Genomic DNA, 20,484 nt, shown 5'->3' with positions numbered 1-20,484 from the left:
GAAAGGGGAGGGTTGTGGGTGGGAGGGAAGTTTTGGGAGGGGGAAGCCATTGTAACCCATGAGCTGTACTTTGGAAATTTATATTCATTAAATAAAAGTTAAAAAAAAAAGAAATTATATAAATAACATCGAGTACCTGGTAAAAATAATAGAATTAAAAAGGAAGGAAGGACCGACATGGGAAGTAGTCCACACAGCAGACTCCTAGAATGACATTTGCAGTTAATAATACTCTGACCTCAGAATCAACCCTTAAGGCTTCCTGGTTGGGCTGAAAGTCCTGTGAGAGCACTTCAGGCATGGAAAGCTAAGACTTTGTGACAAAAAATATCCTACACGGAGGATCTCTGTAAGACCTTCTTAGCGTCATCAGAGAAGGAGCTGGATCAGAAGTGGAGTGGCCTGAATTTGAACTGACACCTGTATGTGATGCCAGGCTTTACCCACTATGCAACTATGCTGGCCCTATGCCTCCACTTCTGATCCCAGGTTCTTGCTAGTGCACATCTTGGGAGGTAGCAGATGACTCAAGCGGTTGGGCTCATGTCAACCATATGGGAAACCTGGATTGAGTTCTGGGCTACTGACTTTGGCCTGACTGAGTCCCAGCTGTTGTGGGCATTTGGAGAGAGAACTAGGGGATCTGTCTATTTCTGTCTCTCCACTTTCCAAATAAAAATAAATAACAATTTAAATGGAAATCAAGTAGAAACCTTTCTTGAGAATCCTTTGTATGTATCCCTACTTCAAGTACACATTCCAGGAAAAGCCTTTAATTCAGCAACCCTCCACATCCATACAAATTTAGATTGTAAAGAATTAAACAACAAAGGGTGCCTTAGGATTAAGTAGGCTGGTAGTTTAAAGGGGGCTAACCATAGTAGGACAAGGTCTGTTCCTGTAAAATAATGAAATAATAAAATAATGAAGACTGCTAATTTAAAGATGTTTTCTTAATATGAAAAAAAGAAAACACACTTGTGAGTGTTGAAAAAGCATAGTGAATGAAGTGTTAGGGAAGTAGGCATGGGAGGAAGGGGGGAGAAGGAGGAAGTTAAATATAAACCAGGTTTTATTTACAAAGCTGTAATCTGGAAAACGGTATCTTCTGAAAGCAAATATCTTGTTTAGGGACTTCATAACATATTTATATTTCAAAATCTAGGTTATAGTCCAGATGATTTCAAATCTGGAGAAAACTAATTTTTTTAGAGTCTGTTGTACTGAATGTATTTCAATAAACCACCAAATATTAAGAAGTTAGAAGAAAATAACATGGTTACTCAAATCAGGCCATAGTAACTAGAAATTTGTCAGTTAGTTTGCAGATTCCTTGAGGATTGTACCAGGCCCTATTCTCTGCAGTATCTAAAACTTCCTTTTCTGTAAATAATTAACAACATATATTTGTTTAGTTGAATTGAAAGACTCCAAACAAGTTACATTCATTTTCTTAAGAAAGATGATTTTTAAGAAATGGTTAATATATATGAAATGAAGTAGAAATAAGAATCTGATTGTGTCTATAATATTTGAATGTTGTTATCTTCACCATATGTATTCTGTGGGCTGGGTTAAAGTACTCTGCCACTAAAATACACGAGTGTCTTCTCTCAAAATGACAGGAAAGAAACTAGCCTGGGGCTGGCACTGTGGCGCAGCGGGTTAAAGTCCTGGCCTGCAGCGCCGGCATCCCATATTGGCACCGGTTCTAGTCTAGCTGCTCCTCTTTAATCCAGCTCTCTGCTGTGGCCTGGGAAAGCAGTAGAAGATGGCCCAAGTGCTTGGGCCCCTGCACCCATGTAGGAGACTTGGAAGAAACTCCTGGCTCCTGGCTTCAGAAGGGCGCAGCTCCAGCTGTCGCAGCCATGTGGGGAGTGAACCAGTTGAACTAGACTAAGGAAAATTACCTTTCTAGTTCACAGACATTCTTTCCCTTAATTGTTCTGAAACATTTGGCCTCTACTGCTATTTGTAATAAAATCTGATGTAAAAACATACCAACCTTGCAAAAAAAAAATGTAGTTGTTACACCTTGTAGTATGATCTTAAGTTCCTTGCCACTAAATGACTATCAGAATCATGAGAAAGATGTTTTATGATATGACCTATTGTCTGAAAGAAAATGGCTCAAGCCAGACCAGCAAAGAGCTTAAGCTGTGACTGCACGGCACTGACCCCTGAAGATTTGTTTTTACTGAACTGAACTTTGGTAGGACTCCCTCAGCTTCTCCTGTGCAGGAAACAGCCTGATAAAATCGGTGGTTGTTAAAGGTATTCTGCATGTTGCATGGTGGCCTCTTTCTATGGACCTTTGAGAGAAACTTGTTTCTAATTCCAGTCTGTGCTTTTTTTTTTTTTTTTTTTTTTAAAAAAAATTTGGAGGCACTGTTGTGTAACAGCTTTTTCTTTTTGCATTGGCTACTAAAAAACTTGTGCTAAGCCCAAGCTCACTCATAGCAAAATCAAGGGCTTTAGATATGCTTGTTCATGTTGGCCTCTTTTTCTGCTTCCTGTTTATGTTCTAACTCTGTTTTTGCTTTTCTCTTGCTTTGTATGTTGCCTAATAGAAGCTTATGTTTACTTTTAAGCAATCTTAAATCTTGGCGTCGGGGAGTGAGGAATAAGATGAGATATTTATATATCTATTCGTCTATCCAGACATCACAAAATAATGTGTTTAGTCATTTGCTATTTTATTTTCAGCTAAGAGCATTGCACTGTCTATTGCTTTATTTCCTAAATAAATGAGAGAACTTTTAATTGAGAATGGTAGCTGCTAAGAGGGCAGAGAGAATTATTTGTAATTCTTGGTGAATACCAAACCACACCATCATCACTAGCCAGTGATTTTTTTTTAAAGATTTTATTTATTTATTTGAGAGGTAGAGTCACAGACACAGAGAGGGAGAGACAGAGAGAAAGATCTTCCCTCTGCTGGTTTACTCTCCAAATGGCCACAATAAAAGGAGTTGAGCTGGTCTGAAGTCAGGAGCCAAGAGCTTCTTCCATGTCTGGTGATCTATTTGGTGCATTGCAGAAAGCACAGTCTTCATACTAAAACTTAATCTAACCATTAGATGAAGAATTTTGACCATTCTTCCTAGTTTAGTCCCTCGTACAACATATTTACATCTGCCTATTTCAATTCCTTCAATGGCAGCCAATCAGTTTTTCTTATAGAGAAAATTTTTACTCATCTACTTAAATTTTCTGATTTATAAATAATTTGCAATAATTTCTGAATCCTATAGTAGGCCCACATGCTCAGGATGTAAACTAATGTTAATAGTCCCTATCCATGAGAAAAGCATAGTTAGATCAGTTGAATCCACTGAGGAAAGCCTATGTTCAAGTATTTCATTAGCCTGGATAATAAAGGCTTGACCTCAAACTCTGGCTAAGTGCAACTAAGCCAGACACGCCACCTACTGGGGAAGGCACAAGGTTTTAGGTAGAAAATAGAGTAGTAATAAAAAGTAATGTTGGTGGCGATGGCTGAACAACTAGGAGAATGTACTTCATTTCACTGTATACTTAAAAATGGGAAATTTTATGTATATTTTATCACAATTATTTAAAAGGAAATAGGCACTACAGGAAAGTGTTGGAAACAGCAAAAACATTAATAATATATTTCCATTATAATATATCATATTTACGCCATTAATAACAATAATGACTATATAAGTATATAGTGCTTACTCTCTGTTAAGAACTATGCTAAGCATTATAAGTTTAAGAAAGAGAATAAGGAGAATGGGTGAGTGTTTTGGGGAGTGGTTACAGGGTCCTGGATTTCAGCATAAAAGTTCCTTGATTTTCATTGGTCCTTATCCCAAACTCCTTTTTTTTTTTTTTTAAGTTGGGGAATTGACATCGGTAGTCAATTTTATTTATTTATCTGTTTGAAAGGCAAAGTAGTGAGAGAGAGAGAGAGAGAGAGAATCTCCTCCATCTACTGGTTCACTTCCCCAAATGCCTGCCTCAGCTAGGACTAGGCCAGGCTGAAGCCAGGAGTCAGGAATTCCACCCAGGTCTCCCTCAAGGGTGTCAGAAATCCAAGTACCTGGGCAGTTTTCAACTGCTTTCCCAGGTACGTCAACAGGAAGCTGAATCGGAAGTACAGTAGACAGGACACAGACCAGGCACTCTGATATGAGACTCAGGTGTCTCAAGCAACAGCTTAACCTTGTGTACCACAACACCTGTCCCCAAACTGCTGCTTTGGGATTCTGCCCAATGCCTTCCTAAGTGTCCAATCTCTCTTTCCAATCATCTAGGTCCAAGCATCCTGAAGGTATTCACAGTCTGACTCCATCCCACACGGGCTACCCCCTTAACTGTCTTTTTTACAACTCAGAGTGTATCCTTTAGGCCTAATATGTTCATTGTCTCTGCTTGGCTTTTGTATTTATCTGCTCTGTACAACTAGATAATGTGTTCAAGACCTAGAGAAGTGTCTTTCATGTCATTTTTTAAACTTTCCCCTGCAAGGATGTCATAGTGTTTTGTTGTTAGAAACAACTTAATAGTAAAAAATAAACATGAAGGAACATCTGGGGATGCTCTTATTAACTTTCTAAAACATATCAAATACAAAATACAGATATAAGGTTTTTCAGTTTTTGTTTTTTGTAGAGATAGTTCATAAAGTTGGAGATAGCAAGATCTTAAAGCTCTGGAGTCTGTCTCAGCACAGCACCTGGATATGAAAAATCTTCTTGTTACCTGGACATTGACCTTGTGAATGCCACTCCATATACAGGGAAAGCAGCAGAACATAGATAAAATGACTATCTCTAAGCCTGAGAACATAAGAACTTTGGAGAATTAGGCATTCAACATTTTCCATAAAATGCTTTTTAGAAAAAAATAGTAAGAAAAATAGTAACATGAAACTCAAATATTTTTAAGTATATATTAGGCATACTGCATTATGACATGTGCCAACTGTAGGATCAAAATCTACTCCATGAATTACTACTTCTTGGCTCATCAGAAAATTAAATGGTGAAGCATTGATTGCTCTTGGGAGAATCCACACTATTGGGACAGTGCTTTTCCTTGAATTTGCCAAAATGATCATGAACTCAAAATATGGTGATTATTCAGAGCTATTTTGAAAAATGACAAGAAGCTAATTATTTCTTTTATTTTTAAATATTTATTTATTTCAAAGGCAGAGTGACACAGAGAGGGAAAGACAGAGAAAGAGAAGGAGATCTTCATCTGTTGGTTCACTCCCCACATTGCCACGATGGTCAGAACTGGGTCAAGCTGAAGCCGGGAGCCAGGAACTCCATCGAGGTCTCCCACGTGGCTGGCAGGGCCCCAGGTACTTGGGCCATCTTCTGCTGTCTTTCTAGGTGTACAGGTAGGAAGCTAGATAGGAAGAAGAACAGCTAGGACTAAAATCAGTGCTCTGATACAGAATATCAGCATCACAGGTGGAAATATAACCTGCAACACCACAGTGCCTGCCCATTATCTCTTTTAATGCCTTAACAATCCTGGCCTTTACAATTTATGATACCTACTCAACCACTCTTTCCCAACTTCCAATTACAATGACTAATAATTTTGGGGATTTTATCTGTTGTTTTATCCTTTCAAATCATGACTGCACTGTGAATCATTCACTCCTTTCCATAGCAACCAATTATGAAATAACAAATATATGGACTATGTTTTGTCAGCGGAGAATATACTATTCAGCCAGAGTTGTAATTTCATGTAGTGACCTCAAAGAGAGGGATAAAAAGTGAAAATACTTTTTTATTTCAAAATAAATAATTTATTTTTATAAATATTTTCTGCACAGTATCAGATATACTCCAGACTTCTTTTTGATCCCCAAGACAGTACCATCCAGGTGAATTAATAGTCATTACTAATTATATCCATGTCTACCTGTGTGGAAGGACGAATCATAAGCATAACTCTCATTTTTTGGAAGACAGAAACCCAGACTAAAAGGGAGGCTGGAGTATGATCGTCTGGTTTCTGGTTTCAACTCTGACATTGAAATTTTTAGCATGCTGCTTAACTGTTGGGGCCTTGTTTTTCTCACATACAGGATAATGAAGTTGAATCTTACGCTCCTTTCCAATCTCTTCCTCAACCTATTACTCTACATGATTTTCTTGCCCCTATTAAACCTCAATATATTCTAGATGTAGAAAGGTCATGGCCAATTCTGAAATATAGTAGAAAGACCCAAGACTATCTGAATAAAGTGTGGGCCACATTGCAAAATGAAAATGTTGGATTCTTTGTCTAAAAATTATTAATGATTTCTGGAGGTTGACAGAACATTAAACTAATTATAGGGTCTTCTGAGCATGGGTCCTTTGTGACTTAACAGCTGACACAACCATGAAGCCAGCCCTGGAGAGAAGGAAAGAATGTTTCTTTTGCCTTCAGACACCATTTGTGTCTTAATAGAATTTTGGTGCAATGGTAACATGAATTATGAAAAGGAAGAAATAATGGGAATACAAACAGGAGGAAGCCAATGTTTTGTGGATATTTGAATAGGCTCACAGAGCTCACCCCCCTCCCCTGCTCTGAGAGCAGCAATAAGTAACTGTGGTAGTTTCTGAAGATGCTTCCCATGAACTATGTGTCCTGATATGCACACCCTATGTAGTTCTCTCCTACACTGAACTAGGCTGGGCTGTGTCATGTATTTACACATAAAAGGCAGCAGAATCTAGCCCTCAAAAAGATTGGTATTACTCTTGACATGACAGCATACCCTTCTTCTCTTGCTTTATGTACATTGTCATGAATCCCACATTATGTGATGTTAAGAGCCCTGTTTTTAAGAGAAAATAGTATATATGCATATATATGTAATATTTACATATGAAGCATGACAAAAAGTTTAAAATTGTTAAATTTTAAATTTAAAAATGCTTTAGGAGGACAAAGGAAAAACAGAAATATTGCACTGGATCCGTAAGTACATATAATCATTGCTAACAAAAAAATTTTAAGGAAAAAAAATTTGGAAGTTTCTGTTTTGCTTTTGAATATTTGCTTTTGGGAGCCTGAAGCACCACATCAGAAGTCTGAGCCATCCCACTGGGTGTATCAAATGGACAGACTACGTGAAGAAGTCACATAGTAAAGAAAGGACCTGAAACTACCTGGAAAGAGAGCAGAACAGCTGCTTCAGCAATCACTGAGCTGCCTGACAACTTGGGCTGCAGCCATTGTCCAACTGTAACTTCCTGAGACCCCAAATGAACCCACAATAAAACCGTCCAGCTGAGCCCAGTCAACCCACAGAACCACAAAAGATGATATGCTTGTTGAGGATATTGCTTTCACATTTTAAAATGTGATTGATAAATAGGAATTATATATATTTATGGTATGCAATGTGATATTTTTATATGTGTATACATTATGGAATGATTAGATCAAGCTATCCATCATCACGTGTATCTTTTTGTAGTGGTTGTTTTAAGCACTAACTTTTAGGCTGGTTTGTTTCTGAAAAATAGATGATCTCAACAATGAGATCAAAAGGCTTCCCAATTTCTACAGGGTCATTGGATGCCAAGTTCCAAAGGGAAGTAGCTGGTGGTTGAGGCCCAACAGAGAAAGGCACTGAAAAAACTTTCATCTGCTTTTCAGTGTGGACAGGGGCCAGTGAAAGCAACAACAGCTCTGTATTTGGGTCAGTGGTTCCAATGCACTGTTTTAGAGATATGAGCTTTCCTTTAGGTAAATCTGAGTTATGAAACAGTATGCCACGTAGTGCCAGCAAGAAGGAAGCCTAAGTTTTGAGCCCATGTTCAATTTTCCTGTGATTATTTTGAGTTTGTTTGACGTTTAATGACCATTAACCCTGAACATGAGCACGTGTAACCAGTCCTCAAGGAGACGAGGATGAATTCACAAGCCCAGTGGGACTACCAAAAACATACTTGCTTCTCTGTCTACCAATAGCAACTCAGGAAAATCATTTTCATACTGGAAAGACCGGGTATTTTAAGCACTTGTTTCATAAGGTAAGATTGTTTTTCCCCCTACTGTCAAGGAAAACAAACCACTTAAAAATCTTATATTTGTTTCCTTTGCTCCTAACTAATAGACCTTTTAATGAAGAATATAGGAATGAAAGATGCCCAGGTTTATAAATGGTTTTTAAAAAGAAATAACTATTTTTATTAACATATATAAGATTTGAGCTATAATAAAGCATGGTAACTCCATGAATATTATTCTATATAGCATTTTTAAACATTGTGAAAGAAAAGCCATTTTCTTTTTGGCTCTTTATTTTCCCATCTATATTCAAATTAATGCAGATATAATAGCTGCCATCTCGCTTAACGGTGGCAAGGAGTTACAACATTTCTATATAAAATTTTATTCTCTAGTAGAAAAAAGAGAAATAGTGGAAAATTTGTTAACATTTAAAATAGCTGTAAAATACATTGCCCACTCTAAATGGTTTGAGATCTTAAAGAGACTCTTCCTTTTGAATATTCAATTCTAGTAAACATCACAGCCAAAGAGTTCCAGGCGAAGTGCGATACTTTGATTCCATGTTTTAGGAATGATACGGATAAACCTGGAAATGATTGGTGGGTTGAAAAAATTCTTCACTTGTCCTTTGGTATTGCTGTTTCCTTCAAAAATCTGAAAGGAAAATATGAGAAAATCTTTAATGATGGCATAATAGATGTAAAAATCTTATTTTTCTAATATTTTTTAGCTCAAACTGAGTACATCAAAGAACACATACAAGGAGACTCAAAGTTCATAGAAGATGTGTATTATAAAAAAACTATGCACAGATTTAAAAATTTTTTGAACTGAAACATTTTTTATAATTTTTAATATTTATTTTTTATTTATTTGGATGGCAGAGTTGCAAGACAGGGAAGAGACAGACAGAGAGAGAGAGAGAGAGAGAGCCTCCACCTGCTGATTCACTCCCCAAATGGCTGCAATTACTGGGGCTGAGCCAGGCTGAAGCCAGGATCCCAGAGCTTCTTACTGGTCTCCACATGAGTGCAGGGGCCCAAGCACTTGTACCATACGTTGTTGCTTTCCCAGGTACAATAGTAGAGAGCTGGATTGGAAGCAGAGCAGCTGGGCCTCAAATTGGTGCCCATATGGGATGTGGGCATCGCAGGTGGTGGCTTAACCCATTCCACCAGTGTCGGCCCCCAAAATAAACATTTTTTAATTCCACTTTTCCATGAACTTTTTAAGCACCATCACAGAGATGAGTTATGAAGCAACAGACATCCCTTTAGGGATTTCATTTCCCCAGTGATCTGAGTCAAATAAGAAAGAATCAATAAAAGCGACGTGGTGCTGTGTAAAGCTTACAGTCTGCTGTAAGCCTTACTCTGCTCCCAGCCTCCTTGTACCTGTGTGGCTTTGAATAAGTTATTTACATTTTTTGATGCTCCATTTCCTCACTGGAAAAATGGAGATAGATAGGAATATCTTACCTCATAGAAGTTGTCATAAAGAATTAAAAATTTATGTAAACATACAACATGTGCCTAGTAGGTGTCAGATAGTGGACACCAACAAATGGTTAGCTATTACTAACATTTTACATACAATTCAATCATGTACTTAACTTTATTCATCTTTTTTGGCGTATACCTTATATCTTCAACCAAAGTTTTTTTTTTTGGGGGGGGGCAGAGCGGCTTATAACAATACCCAAGTTCTACACATGGCACTATTTGTTTATGACAGTGATGTTTTCATTGTTTGAGAATAATTTGGTATAGTGAGAAATAAAACAGACGACCAACCAGCTTAAAAAGTGAGAGATGATTTCAAAGTTCTTAACTGTAGTAACTGTTCACATTTGATGAAAACTCAAGAACTATCAGTTCCGTTCTCTGTGTTGCTTCACCTATCACTTTTAGCCCAGTTCCTGTTCCTGGAAAACTAGGTTCATCTCCTTAACGTTGCCTCTTGTAGCATGTTTTAACCACATAACCAGGAAATACATGAAGAAATCTCGTCTCTGTTGGTGAGGATACCAACTGTTTTGTTTAGTAACAATATGACACCAAAAAGTTTACGATCTTGAGTGTTTTTGTCTAAAACAATGCTGATATATTATTTCACAGAGGAAGGTTTTCTGGATCCCCTCATTACTTTCTCAATCAGAGCTAACGAAACCTCACACCTTCCCCCTGGAGCATGACTCAGTCAAGGTGGGAAGGTCATGTGCACAGGCCCGGTCGCAAGACCAGGCAACTACAGAACTAGAATTCAGATTTTGAGTTGTTCATGTCAGGGCGTATTTGTTGTTTCCATCAGAGCAGTTTGCCCATCGCGTTCTCTTTGCCCTGAAGCCACGCTGTACCTTGTCCGCTGTGGAGGATTTCTGCCTGTAAGCTTTCCAGTCTACTCCCTTGTCACTGTAGTGAATGGTGTAGCTCCGGACAAACATCTCAGAGGACAGAGACTTGCAGCCCTGTGTGGCTATCGCCGTTATCTTCTTGATTTTGAGCAGATCGATTTGCAACCACTGTATGTTGTTGTTTGCCTGTGAAAATTATTTTTAAAAAAAATGGATAAGGAAGGTGTTAAAACCTTTGTTTTTTAGATTAGGACAAAAAAGAAATACACAGGACTCAAGCCCCTCCCCCATCTTACTCCTTAGGATTCACTTTTAAAAACTTTCCCAGTCTTTCTTTGTTGCTACAGGATGAGTGTAAGTTTTTTCTAAATGTATTCCACACTTTGCACAGCAACTTATTTGTATGTTTGTATCTCATACTGCTGGAGGGAAGCTTTGTTTCCTGGCATGCATCACAATGCAGGCAGGTAGCTGGTGTTCACAAAATACTTGTTGAATGAATAAATGAATTTCACTTGAGAAAATTATTAAATTGCAAAATTATCAGTTACTTTCATTCTCTAAATCTCATTATGTAAAGGAAGTTTCTTTAAATACCATGATACTGGAGCAGAATTTCCTGAGAAAGAATTAGCATCTCTATGTATTTTAGAAAAATCCAGCTTTGCTTTTCTTTGCACCTCTAATGTCAAATAGCAGAAATAGTCTTTTTTCCTAATATTTCAGATGTAATATTTGAGAGGCGTGATAAGTCCCTAAGTAGGGTTTGGCAGAGTATAGTAATAGCCCTATCTCTGGCCTAATAAAATGCCCAACATCATGTTCAGTGGCATGCATTTGGAGAAAGAAGGTCAGAAGAGCTAAGTGATTTTTGGAGTAATCTGAGATACATTTTCACCTTTGGGGGACTTGGCCTGTCCCTTAGTCTTGTCCTCTTCTCTGTGAAATAACGACTATTGGAATGCATGTGGATTTATGTGCATCTATATGTAGGTATACAAACAGATTCACATGCCCTAAGTATTTTTTTAAAAAAATTTTACTTATTCATTTGAGAGGTAGAGCTATAGACAGAGAGAGGGAGAGACAGAGAGAAAGGTCTTCCACTCACTGCTTCACTCCCCAAATGGCCGCAACGACCAGAGCTGAGCCAATCTAAAGCCAGGAGCCAGGAACTTTCTTCGGGTCTCCCAATTGGGTGCAGGGACCCAAGCACTTGAGCCATCCTCTACTACTTTCCAAGGCCATAAGCAGAGAGCTGGATCAGAAAAGGAGCAGCCAGTACATGAACCGGCACCTACGTAGGATGCCAGTGCTGCTGGCAGAGCCTTAGCCTACTATGCCACAGTGCTGGCCCCACTAAGTGTATTTTAAAGAAAATTAAATTAGAAGAATTGTATTAGAAATTTTTGCTAGTTTCATGACATCTGGATGGTGTCTCAGTTGACTTCAAATCAAGCGTTTGCCAGTGAGTTAGAATAAAGGGAGCTAAGAGATTGCTGCAGTCATAAAAGAGGTTGAGATAAGTTAGTCATGTTGAGAGGTGCACATCTGTGTGCATGCCTGCATGTGTCTGGCTGTGTTAGTCAGTCTTCCTAAAGAAATCCTACAAAGATATTTTGTACTGGAGAAGGTCAAGTGAGGCCTATTTCTGACTAGCACTCCAGATTTTAAGTGATGGCATTAAAAATTAATGTGGGAGCCTTTATTACATCACACAAACTAAGAGCAAACTGTATAGAGGGAGTGTGCATTTGGACTATGGATGCTTGCATCTTGTATTGGAGCATCTGAGCTCAAGTTGTGGCTTCACTCCTGATTCTAGCTTTCTGCTGATAAGCACTCTGGGAGGCAGCAGGTGGATGGCTCAAGTACTTGGGTCTCTGCCACCCATGTGGAAGAAATGAGTTGGTTGCCTGGCTCAACCTGTAATGTAGGGAGAATTTGAGGCATGGACCAGTAGATAGGGTCTCTCTCTCTCTCTCTCTCTAAATAAAATAAATAAAAATAGGGGCCAGTGTTGTGGCATAGTGGGTTAATCCTCTGCCTGTGATGCCTACATCCTATATGGGCACTAATTTGGAGTTCTGGCTGCTCCACTTCTAATCCAGCTCCCTATTAATGCACCTGGGAAAGCAGCAGAAGATGGTCCAAGTCTTTGGGCCCCTGCACCCATGTGGGAGACCCAGATGAAGCTCCTGGCTTCTGCCTGACACAGCCCTGGCTGTTGCTGTCATTTGAGGACTGAACCAGTAGATGGAAAGTTTCTCTCTCTCTCTCTCTCTCTCTCTCTCTGTAACTCTGCCTTTCAAATAAATAAATAAGTCTAAGTAATATAGAAAGCACTTCTTTCTAAGGTTGTAAAAGAGAGGGAAAGGCAACAACGTTATACCATGAGAAGGTCTAATGGGTCATCTGGGAAACTAGATGACATCTCCTTATTTATTACTTATGTGACTATATAAGCTATATAAGTGTAATATAACATAGCATTTTTATTATTTTAACTTCTCTAGATGTCAGTTTTTTTCTCTCTCTCTGCAGAATTGCACAATGAGGTATTTGGACTATTTGAACTGGTAGAAGGGACCTGGCCTGCTTATTAGGAGAGTGAGATTCCAGACCTGATTCTGAAGTTAGGCTAATCTAAAATTACTTACTATCTTCTGTATTTAGAGTTAAATGGAAAAGTGCGGACCAGATGCTTTGGCATGCTCCTTGCCAGTCTAACATTCTGAGATTCTGTGTTGGGCCAGATGAGTCTCTAGACTCAGACATTTGTTCCCAAGACTGTCTGCATGGGGTCTGGGCTCTTGTGTTTCCTCAAGTAATATCACAATTCTCTTTCTAGTGGCCAGCATGAAGATAGATCCTGGAATTCTACAAAGACTGCAGAGAATTGCAGTGTGCAATCTCGAGGGAGACAGGAGGGCAGAAGTCTGGGAATTTGGATTCAGCTGACTGAAAGGATCTTAAGTTATCTACACTAGTCTAAGAAGAAATGAAGTATGGAGTAAGAGTGGGTCAATTGTTAACTGTTACCTTAAAATCAAGTCACCAGAATACTCAATGGGCTCATCCCAGGGGGAATAGAACTCCCTGGAAGGTGTTCAGCTTCATCTCGGATTTATAACCTTGGTTTTACAACATTTTATCATCCTTCCAATTGTCTCAAGGAATTTCTCAAAGCTCTTACAAATGGACACAAAATTTAAAGGACTTTCTTAAGACAATGAAAAATGTTGTAGAAAAAAATGAGATAGGTTTTAAATCTAAATCATTTGTTCATCACTAATGTAAGCTGTTTAAATAAGGAGTTGACAAACTGCAGACCATAGGCCAAATCTGACTCACTGGATGTTGCTTGTAAATTGTCTTAGTGGAACATAGCTATGCTCTCGCATTTGCATTATTGTTTATGGCCGCTTTCCTGATATAATGGCAGAGTTGAGTAGCTACAACAGGGAATGTATGGCTCACAAAGCCTAAATATTTACTGTCTGGCTCTTTGCAAAAGAGTCATGTCCAATCTTGTTTAAATCAAAGTCCACAGAGGTAATAAATGACCTCTCTGAGCCAAAGTAAAAGCCAGAGCTGTTGAGTCAATAGGGTTCCGAGATTCTTTGACCTAGGCTATTAGTAGGAACAGGAGCTGGTACTCTCACTTTCCAGCCCACCCGCCTCCTTAACGCCCCCGCAGAGAGGGACTTTGTTTTCTTCTGGAGGGCTGAGAGGAACTCCACTCATAGGGCATAGTCACCTTGGCTTGCCAGGCGTTCACACGGCCCTGGGCATTGAGACGCGCAAGAGAGGGTTCCCAGTAATCTCCCCACCAAGATTTTTTAAACGAGGAAGCTGTGATTTGCTTGTTTTCTATCTTTCCACTTTCCATTCCCAGGGGTGCGGAGCATCCTGTCAAAAGAAAAGTCATGTGATTAATTACACGCCAGCAGCATTCCCTGAATGGCATTTTGCACTGCAGAGGGGACAAGAAATAATATGACTACTGAGGAACAATGGAAACAACCACCACCACATGCAAGTACCCAACATTGTTCTTGGGCTCTGCTTGGCTTATTTAATGCCTCTTATCATCTCCATTTCACTGATGAGAACACAGAAATAGAGCAAGAAACAGTAACTTGCCTTAAAGTAATACAGCCAGAAAATCAGAAACTGGATTTGAACCCAGACATTCTGATACCAAACACATGGTTCTAAACATTCAAACCTACTTCCCTCCTTCAGAGAGACATGGACCCTGGGTCTTTGTGTTGAGGTACACAAAAATCCTGAACTATCCATGTATATAAAAAATAAAATATTGTTTCTTTGTCTAACAATTACTACAAAGAAGATGCAGTGGATCCTAGGTAGCCACCACTTATTTGCTTTTTCAGCCCTTTCATTGTGATTCATGTTATACACCCTTTGAAATTTTGCCAAGGCATAATTTTGAACATCACAGGCAGTGAGGCCGGTCTGTGAATGTGAGAACATGAGCGTACCCAGCGAGTGAGCTTTGCTCAGTGCCTGTCATCTCTGTGACACTGTTCTACTGGTAAATCATCTGGAAGCTTTCTTGAAATCACACCTGACTTTCCCTATTTCGAATATTAATTTTAGAAATCCCAGAAAATAAAGAAGAAAGCAATGCTTCCTGTGTAAAAAACAAAACAAAACAAAAAAAACCACAGATGTTTTAAATCAATTAACAGAGTTTGAAAGTCACATTGCAGGATAGCCTGACTCCAGGATCTGAACACATCTGCCACTTACAGCCCATATTATGTAGAAAAACAAAAACAATGAGTCATGAAACTATTTCAAGGAGTGCTCCTGCCTGTGTAAAATGTGCATTTTATGTAGGAGATGTTATATAGTATCGCTACCTGCATGCTGGCAAAATGCCCATATTTGTCCCTCTCATGTACGAAAAGGGGAGATTGCACCGTCATCTGTTTTGATGAGAAACTGATTCCAAGGCTCAGATGCTTTCTGCACTGTGACTCATGACTTCCTCTCTCCACCCTAGAGAAGCTACTGCAGCTCCCCAACAGTGCTCCTCAGCAACTTGCGCTGTGTCTATAATCGGGTATTGATCCTTCTACCCTTAGCCTTCGAGTTGCTGGGTGGTCCTGGATCAGCCAAACTTTAAGTCAGTTGCTTCATTCTTTCAAATGCTTGGCAGACATTTTGCATGGGTGCTTGGAAGTGAAAAATAATGGAAAGCACAGCTTCAAGGATCAGAATCATTGATAAGACTATTAAACACCCTCACTACATCTAGTAGGGTTTTATGATGACCATTATGATTGCTTGGATTTATTTATACCATAGGATGTGTTACATTCCCTGAAAAATAGCTGCTTACATAGAGAAGACAAAGGATACAAAAAAGAATACATAGTACAATCCTGATTGTAAGAAATTGGGAAGCAGATTCACATTTCAAAGCTGTTCATTGAACACCAAATACATGGTAGCAGTTTTGCTAGAAACTGCCGTTCCATTAAAGTCTGAGTGGTCGGTCTGCGGGGCTTTGGGAGAGTCAGGCCTTGTTTTAATTCCCGATTGTTCTCATTGAGAGTGGGCTGATGACGGCAATTCCAAGTAAGGGCTCTTCCTTGGAGGTCGTGGTGGTGTCCACATCAGCCAGGCTTATGCAGACAGGTGGTGCCTACCCCAGCTGCTGGAACCAGTCTCAGTCTAGAGACACTAAGAGTACTTCCAGGTGAAATCTCTGTTTCACAAAGGTTTTCCTTGGCACCTGAGTCACTGAAAGAAGTAAGAATTTACCATTCTCCCACACCTCCCACATCCTGATTGTCGGAGCAAGGTTTAGAAAATAATGCATCTTTGTTCCTTACCATTAACCTCACAACCTAGCAGCTCCATTCGAAGGGCAGGTCTGTTGTAGGACCTAGTTGGAGAGATCCTGACGTATCTTGCCACAATAGGCGGGTCAAACAGATTCTCTTTTGTTGTGGATGCGTCTGAGTTGCCATTGAAATACTAGAAGAAAAGAGGAAAGCTTACTTCTGCAACAATTCTCTATGAAGTGATTTTTAATAAATCTTGATTACATATTGTAATATTCAGTACTCATGGGACCTGAACCAAATAATTTGGTCTTAAATGATAATTGGTGACATTTCCAGAAGATGATGTAGATATATTTTGCTCTATTCCTCCTGATAAGGACAGCTAAAAACCATGGTCCTTATACATAAAGGAAACACAAGAAGACTCTGAATAGAGGAGAAAAGGCAGCAAACTGGCTAGGGTTCTTGGGCCCCAAGGAACAACAGGGTGCTGTGTTTCCTGTTTTATTTTTTCCCCCTTGGGTTATCCCAGTCTTGGAGAGGCAGAAATCAAGAACCTGGAAACACCAATGGATACAGATGGGGAAAACAATGCCCTAATAAAATCCTACCTTATCTAGTCCAAGAGTCAAGAAAGAGCAGCCTGGCAAGATAGAAAACACTTTTGGGCAACAACTGATCCACTCCAACAAAACACCACAGGAGAAAAAAAATGTGGCTCCTCTCCTGCCCCGGGCAGCAAAGACTTGGGGGAGGCTAGATGTCTATGCTTGTGAGACTGAAGAGGTTCCCTCAAATCCCTCCTGGATCTGAGAAGGCCAGATGGGGACTTGGGATTTTCACCCCTTGGTTCTCACCACTGTAGTGTCAGTGGAACTTTCCAGCCAGAAGAAAGAGGAGTGCTCTGCTGTAAGGGGCCAGCAAAGGCCCAGTGGGAGACCGGCACTTTGACCGCCACCTGGCAGTAACCAGGTTGTACCCAGTTCTTCCCTAGTAGAGCAATGTCAAAATGCTAAAACAGAAGAGCAGATGTCACTAAGATTGCGAACAGGGAAACAATGGAGAAAATTCAGCAAAAGAAAGAATTGGTTCTCCAACATTTCAAAAAGTTAACAAATCTGTAGCAAAACTAAAGGCACCAGCCTTGCATTGTAGCAGGTAGTGATGTCAGCATCTCATATGAGTGCCTATTCATGTCCCAGCTGCTCTACTTCTGATCCAGCTCCCTGCTAATGGCCTTGGGAAAGCAGTAGAAGATACCCCAAGTAGTTGGGCCCCTGCTACCCATGTGGGAGACCCAGATGAAGATCCTAGCTCTTGGCTTCCCACTGTCCCAGACCCAGCCATTGTAGCCATTTGGGGAGTGAACCAGAGAATTGAAGCACTCTCCCCGCCCCCCTCTCTGTAAGTCTTTCACAATAAATCAATAAATCTTAACAAAAAAAAAAAAGAAAAAAAGAGAAATTCAAATTGCAGATAAAACAGGCAATATCATCACAGACCCTGAAGACATCAAAAGGCCAAGAAGTGGCTACTACAAATAACTCTACATATATAAACTGAACACTTAGAGGAAATGGACCACTTTATCTAAAACCACAAGTGCCTTAACTTACCCGATATGAAATATACAATTTGAATAGCCCAATAGCTCTTAAAGAAATTGAATTTATAATTTTTAAAATCCCCATAAAGAAACCTCCATGCCCAGATTTCTAGCAAATCTTTAAAGAATTAACATCAGTTTATTTTATGAAGTTACTATTATCATGATATGAAAACCAGAAATAGATATCAAAAATAACCAAACTGCACACTGACATGCCTCCTGAATGCAAAAATCTTTAGTCCATAGCCTTAATTGTAACCTGTTTTCCCTCTCCCCATACTGACTAGTGAGAACCATAATTCAAGATTTTCATGGTTTGGTCTAAGTTTATTGCAAATAATTACTAGAAATAGCTAAAGGATAATACACAAAAGGTGAAATAGTAATTAACTTCCATAAAGTATAACTGGAACACATTCAGTTATTGGCATAATAATGGCAAATACACTCCATGCAGGCAGATGGTTTTCTTTGGGGAGGAGAAATAAGAGAAGGGGAAACATCTGGACTCTTAGGCTGAGCCTACAGAAGCTCAGCCGGCGAAGGTCAGTCCTCAGCCGTGACCCTTGAATGAGTCTGAGAATCACACTGCCTCAGAGCATTGCTGGCGTTAATACTACCATTTCCTTCAGGTACATTGAAATAAAGAACAAAATACAATGTAATAATCAATTCAAAAGTCTTGGTCACCAACTTTTAGCATGAACTCCTTGGGGTAGAAGACCAGATATTCTACTCTGCTGTGCATCATCTGACAACTTGAAGAGTCTGATTTTTTTTTATGATACAGTCATTTTTTCCAGGTTATATGCAGTTTTGAAGTTTCAGCAGTACTGCATATTTCTTTCTTTCTTTCTTTTTTTTTTTTTTTTTTTTTTTTTTTTTTTTTTGACAGGCAGAGTGGACAGTGAGAGAGAGAGAGAGAGACAGAAAGGAAGGTCTTCCTTTTTCCGTTGGTTCACCCCCTAATGGCCGCTGCGGCCGGCGCACCGCGCTGATCTGAAGCCTGGAGCCAGGTGCTTCTCCTGGTCTCCCATGCGGGTGCAGAGCCCAAGGACTTGGGCCATCCTCCACTGCACTCCCAGGCCAGAGCAGAGAGCTGGACAGGAAGAGGAGTGACCGGGACAGAATCCAGCGCCCCGACCGGGACTAGAACCCGGTGTGCCGGCGCCGCAGGCAGAGGATTAGCCTGTTGAGCCGCGGCGCCAGCCAGCATATTTCTTTCACTTATAATATGCAGACCCATCATATTTCCACTTGCCTCCACTGGACCCTTAGAAAGCTGTTCACATTTCTAACACCAAGAAGAATATTTTTAATAAAGACAGACTTAATCACAGACATAGTCATAGTAACCCTAGGCTGAGTTCTGAGATTCAGAGAGAAACAAAGACACAAACCATCACATTCCGTGTGCTGTTGCCTTTGAAGATCTTCCAGTTGGTCTGGTCAGAACTGTAAGCCACACAGAACTCAGTAATATAGCAGGACTTCAGGTAGTGTTTGGCACCTTGAGTCTGGATTCCTGTAATTACAACTTCCCTTTGCATGTCCACCTGCAGAAGAGCAAAGTCAGTAGATGGAACTGTCTCTGTCAATGAGTCATATACTAATTTAATTCATTGTATATTTGGCTTCTTAAAACTAAGAGTAGCACCTAAGTCTTAGCAAAGTTTGAAATGCTAGCTCAATAGTCGAACACAAAGTATCTGGACTTGAATTGCAGGGCAACCCTCACAAGCTATGTGTTACTTTGGGAAATTAGTAAACATCTATATGTCTTGTTTTGTTCTTCTTTTAAGTGGGTTTTTACTGTCAATAGCAGTAACTATTACCAGGTTAATAACACATACTTGTATCCAAGTTTTCCAGGCAGATTCTACTGTAGTTTTTTCTACACTCCAAGCATTATATGATCCACCATTGTTTAATCTTGCTAATCTGGGCTCCCAATAACCTAAATTCAATGCAAGAAAAAAAATTGTGAGTATTCTGAATTTAAAATAAAAAAAAATAGAAAATCAACAATCTCTCCAGTGACTTTAGTTCAGTGGAAAACCAGGTCCTTGGAAGACATATGTTACAGTTAGGAGATTAGGCAGCTGACACAACATTGGTTGCTAAGCCTGTCCCTGAAAATGATGAAAACTTGGCTTCAGGTTTGTGTTTGGTCAGCTGTTAACTGCCATCCACCCATGTCTTGCACAGGAGTCATGTTTGTCTTTCTCAGTTGCTGCTAACTGTGCCTCCCCAGTAGAAAGACCTGGGAGGGGTGGAAGCATCGTGATCCTCTTGATCTCAGGAAGGGCTTTGAGGCAGAGCGAAGAACCTTAGGAGAATTTCTGCCATACACTCCGAGTGAGTGCTCAGCAAAGTTTCTTAAATAGATGAATGGTTGGCACAGGTAAAGTGCTCTATTAATTGGTGCCTAATGCCTGGCTTGTGAGACTATGTGAGAGGTTGCCATTAAACTGCTGCCTGCAGTGCCAGCATCTCATATCAGAGTGTCAGTTCAAGTCCTGACTGCTCCACTTCTAATCCAGCTGTTTGTTAATGTACCAGGGAGGGCAGCAGAAGATGGTCCATGTACTTAGAAACCTGCTGTCCATGTGGGAGAACTGGATGGAATTCCTGGCTCCTAGCTTCTGCTTGGCCTGACTATTGTGATCATTTTTGGAGGGAATCAGTAGATG

The 20,484-nt window shown here is 39.8% G+C and overlaps 1 protein-coding gene across 1 annotated transcript in view; it reads right to left on the bottom strand.

Annotated features, from left to right (window-relative positions):
• Positions 1-8,154: 8,154 nt before the first annotated feature.
• Positions 8,155-20,484, bottom strand: part of F5 (coagulation factor V) — a 73,913-nt gene continuing 61,583 nt past the window's right edge. Inside the window, exons 20-25 of the mRNA XM_062192756.1 lie at positions 19,645-19,748; positions 19,192-19,347; positions 16,228-16,372; positions 14,118-14,269; positions 10,361-10,543; positions 8,155-8,658 (exon numbers count right to left, since the gene is read on the bottom strand). Coding sequence (XP_062048740.1) covers positions 8,512-8,658; positions 10,361-10,543; positions 14,118-14,269; positions 16,228-16,372; positions 19,192-19,347; positions 19,645-19,748 — 887 coding nt within the window. The 3' untranslated portion in view covers positions 8,155-8,511. The remainder of the gene's footprint in view (positions 8,659-10,360; positions 10,544-14,117; positions 14,270-16,227; positions 16,373-19,191; positions 19,348-19,644; positions 19,749-20,484) is intronic.

Source organism: Lepus europaeus, chromosome 5 (genome assembly GCF_033115175.1).
Source record: "Lepus europaeus isolate LE1 chromosome 5, mLepTim1.pri, whole genome shotgun sequence".
Taxonomy (NCBI): Eukaryota; Metazoa; Chordata; class Mammalia; order Lagomorpha; family Leporidae; genus Lepus; species Lepus europaeus.
Note: the sequence above shows the minus strand (reverse complement) of the source record. Positions and strands in the feature narration are given on the sequence as shown.